Below are 4171 nucleotides of genomic sequence, written 5' to 3'. Positions count from 1 at the left end.
TTCATATAACTATACTCTGGTGGAAACAACAATGAATCCCCTGTAAGAAAATGAGATGGGGTTAATGCCAATAAATCGTTAGGATCACTGGAAAAGGGAGTGAGAGGCCTTGAATTCAGGATTGCTTCTATCTCCACGAGCAGCGTTGCGTATTCCTCAAACGTCCAAACCAGACCCTTCGTGACAGTGTGGAGGTGACGCTTGGTAGCCTTGACAGCGGCCTCCCAAAGACCTCCAAAATGTGGAGATCGAGGAGGAATAAACCTCCATTCGATTTTCTGACGAGCCAAGTATGTGGCTATGGCTTCTTTCTCCTTCCGAAGAAACTCGTATACTTCTGCTAGCTCTCTCGCAGCTCCGACAAAATTAGTGCCGTTGTCGGACACGATCTTCGAGCAAATTCCTCTTCTCGCCACAAACCTTCTTAATGCAGCTAGAAATGACTCGGTAGTTAATTCCGTCACTAGCTCTATGTGTACGGCTTTAGTGGCAAAACAGGTAAACACGGCGATCCAGGCCTTCGAGATGTGAATCCTTCCCCGCCTGCGACTCTCTCGTACCTGCAATGGCCCGGCGTAGTCTACGCCCGCTGTGGTGAATGGTCTCATGTTATGACGGACTCGATCCTCAGGAAGATCTCCCATGAAGACCTCAGGTGTCCTTGGTTTAGCTCGAAAGCATTTTATGCAACTCTTCGTAATCTTGTTTGCTTCTCGTCGTCCACTTAAAGGCCAATACTTTACACGTGTTGAGTAGAGCAACTGCTCCGGGCCGCAATGGTGAAGCCTGAGATGCTCCTTCCTCATGAGGATAGTTGTAACGTGGTGCTTGGCTGGCAACAATATTGGATGCTTCTGAGTTTCGGGAATGTCGGCCTGTGATAACCGACCACCTACCCTTATGATTCCTTCCTGATCCAAGATAGGACTGAGGGACGACAACTTACTACCCTTGGGAATCGATTGCTGCTGTTCGAGAGCCCGCATCTCCTTCAGGAAAACTTCTTGCTGGACAGTCTTCAATATGATAGTTTCCGCTTGCTCTATTTCGGCTGGCGTTAAAGGGCCACTCTTCTTTGCGCCAAGTAAATTTGCCTTAAAACGCAGACAATAAGCGACTATGCGTTGAAGCTTCCCATAGTCTGAAAATCTTCGTAGGATGTCGTACTCCTCGTTTCTGGTGGCGATTAGTGAAGTGATCTTCATCTCGGACGTATCGCCTAAGATTTCTGGTTGTTCAGGCCATCGATCGGTGACGAGCCACTCAGGCCCTTGCCACCATAACTGACTGGTCCTCCACATTTCCACTGACATGCCTGTCTTCCTAATGTTAGGTGACTCTGCTATCCAATTGAGAACGACCGTCGAATCGCTAAATAAAGACACGTTTCGAATCCTGTCACCATAAGCCTTTCTTGCTTGTTCGGTCAGTTTAGTCAACAGCAGCGCCGCATCAAGCTCCAGTCTTGGTAGTGATATAGTCTTCAAAGGTGCGACTCTGCTTTTCGAACAAATTAAATGCGCTTGTAAGGTACCTCCCGACCTTTGTGAAACAGCATACAGCACGGCTCCATATGCCTTTTCTGAGGCATCTCCAAAGCCTACGAGATCGAACTGATTGCTCACATTTCCCGGATTGATGTTTCTCGGAATCTTCAACTCGTTGGTTTGCGGCAGCGATCTATAGTACTCCTTCCATGTAGCTTCTAACTCCGTTGGGAGAACTTCATCCCAACCAGTTTTGATTTGCCATAGAGACTGCATAATACATTTCGCAATGATGACAACGGGTCCCAGCAAGCCAAGGGGGTCATATATTTGAGCTATCTGAGATAGCACCAGACGCTTGGTAACCCTTGAATTCTCTTCTATCGACACGCTGTATTGCAGAACATCTGACTGGGCATCCCATAGAAGTCCCAACGTTTTCATGGCACCCTCCTTGTCTATTTTGAGGAAGCTGTTATCGTCGTTGGACTCGGGTAGTTCCTCCAATATACGTAGATCATTGGAACGCCACTTCCGCAGCTGAAACTGTCCCCGTTGCAATAACTCCGACAGCTGCTGTCGCAAGGCTATGGCCCCTTCTATGGTACTTGCGCCAGACAAAACATCGTCCATGTAGAAATCTTCTAGCAAGACCAGGATTGCTTGTAGAAACTCCGATTTCTCATTGTCCAATGCTTCTTTTAGGAACTTCTTCAGCTCTTCGATCTTCAACCTTATTTCGAGAAACATCTTCATCTCTTCGACCGTCAAGGTTGCCTTTAGAAACCTTTCCAGTTCTTCTATCGCTAATCTCTCCAAACAGCTGAGGGCTAAATAAGGTGCACATGCGGTGCCATATGTCACCGTGTTCATCCTAAAGATCTGAACTGGTTGCGATGGATCTGATCTCCACAGAATCAGTTGTAAATCTCGGTCTTCTTCGCACACGAGTATCTGTCGGAACATTGCAGCTATGTCCGCCGTTATGACAAAGGGGTGTGATCGAAAGCGTAAGACTATGCAGAACAGGCTCTTCTGCTTGTTTGGACCAGCGAATAACTTGTCGTTTAACGATGTTCCCAACGATGTCTTCGCTGAGGCGTTGAAACAACACGTAACTTAGTTGTGGTGCTGTCCGGTTTAATCACCGGATGATGCGGAAGTATGTACGATTGCTCTACCTTTGTGCTCGTATCTGGGCCTGGTCCCATTAACGACATGTGGCCTTGAGTTTCATAGTCTTCCATGAATTGAACATACGCATTCTTCAATGCTGGATCTCCTCTGAATCTTCTTTCTAGGGAATATAATCGCTGCAATGCTTGATTCCCTGGATCGCCGAGTTTCACTCCGGGTTTCTTCGGAAGTGTTACGATGAACCTACCAGTTTCATCTCGCTTGACCGACTCATGGAACTGCCGTTCACACTCAATCTCTTCTTGGGTGAGACTCCGTTTTTCGAGCGTCTCCTCTTGCTTCCAAAAGCGTTCTAACTGCGCTTGGAGTTGCGCATTTGTGATGAGACCGCAGAAGCTTCTTGGAGTTTCCGAGCTGGCGTCGAGAAGCTCCCCTCCTACAATCCATCCTAGCAACGTACGTTGTAATCTGGGTATTCCCTTTGGTCTTTGAATATAATCCTTGCAGATTAATTGCCAGAAAAGTCCTGCTCCTATTAGAATATCCACTGTTCCTGGCGTGTGGAAATCAGGATCTGCTAGGCTCAAACCCTCCGGCAAGCAAATCAGTTTAGTATTGATTTTGACTTGAGGAAGTCTTTCAGTAATGGCAGGCAGCACGAGACATTCTATGGCTACCTCATAATCCGCGTTCATCGATCGGATTTTTACTCCTACTGTTTTACCGACATTGGTTTGTGATCGGTTGATCCCACTGATGACTTCGTCTCTCCTTTTACATTTCAATCTGAGCCTGTCGACGAGTTCCTGGGTGATCAAATTGGATTGCGACCCTGCATCTAGAAGTGCACGGCATTTGTGCTGGCCTTCATTGACGTCATGGACTATAACTCGGGCCGTTGACAGCACCACGCACGACGTGGGTTTTCTTCCAAGGTTGATTACAGAAGATGACTCTTCAGTATCTTGCAAGGTTTCTTGAGTGCCGTGCATTACCACTGCCTTCTTGGACGCGTCCTCTTCTGACTTCTTATCGGTTGCAGTCTTCTCTTCTTGCTCTGGATGCAACAGGGTATTGTGCTTCTTCTGGCACCTCCGGCATGCTGAAGATTTGCAAGCCGCGGAAAAGTGTCCTTTGCTTAAGCAGTTCATACACAATTTCTTCGCTTTCACCTCCTTTAATCGGTCAGCACTCGATAGCTGCAGAAAATCCGGGCATCGGTATAACTGATGATTCTTGCTGCAGAGGACACAACCTTCTTGAGAGGTGGTTGCCAAAGCTACTTTTTTTTCTTGTTTTTTCCCTGCTGGCGTCTTTGATGCTTCCGACTTTCCCTTGGTCTTGTCAATTATCTCAAGCGTTCGTACTTGCTCATTGAAAAAAGTCAGAAAGTTCTCCAACGTAGGTCGATTTTCCTTGTCCTTTTTGGTTTCTTCTTCCCAACTCTTCTGTGTATTGTAATCCATCCTATTCTTTAACAGGTGTATGAGAAGCTCGTCCCACTTATCAACCGGAAGCTCTAGTGTCTCTAAAGCCTTTAAGTGCGT

The 4171-nt window shown here is 46.9% G+C and overlaps 2 protein-coding genes across 2 annotated transcripts; both read right to left on the bottom strand.

The window, feature by feature from the left end:
- Positions 1 to 15: 15 nt before the first annotated feature.
- LOC112464137 lies at positions 16 to 2453 on the bottom strand (the record flags this gene model as incomplete). The annotated part of the gene is made up of 1 exon (XM_025030952.1): positions 16 to 2453. A coding segment is annotated over exon 1 (2438 nt), but the record flags the coding sequence as incomplete, so codon positions are not given.
- Positions 2454 to 2554: 101 nt separating this feature from the next.
- LOC112464136 lies at positions 2555 to 4090 on the bottom strand. Its single transcript, XM_025030951.1, has one exon. The coding sequence runs from the start codon at positions 4088 to 4090 to the stop codon at positions 2555 to 2557; it is 1536 nt and encodes a 511-aa protein (XP_024886719.1).
- Positions 4091 to 4171: the final 81 nt, after the last annotated feature.

This window comes from Temnothorax curvispinosus, unplaced genomic scaffold (assembly GCF_003070985.1).
Source record: "Temnothorax curvispinosus isolate PA1 unplaced genomic scaffold, ASM307098v1 QBEX01013981.1, whole genome shotgun sequence".
Taxonomy (NCBI): Eukaryota; Metazoa; Arthropoda; class Insecta; order Hymenoptera; family Formicidae; genus Temnothorax; species Temnothorax curvispinosus.
Note: the sequence above shows the minus strand (reverse complement) of the source record. Positions and strands in the feature narration are given on the sequence as shown.

Coding starts and splice junctions, on each gene's coding strand:
- LOC112464136 (XM_025030951.1), bottom strand. CDS start 4,090: ATGGATTACAATACACAGAAGAGTTGGGAAGAAGAAACCAAAAAGGAC.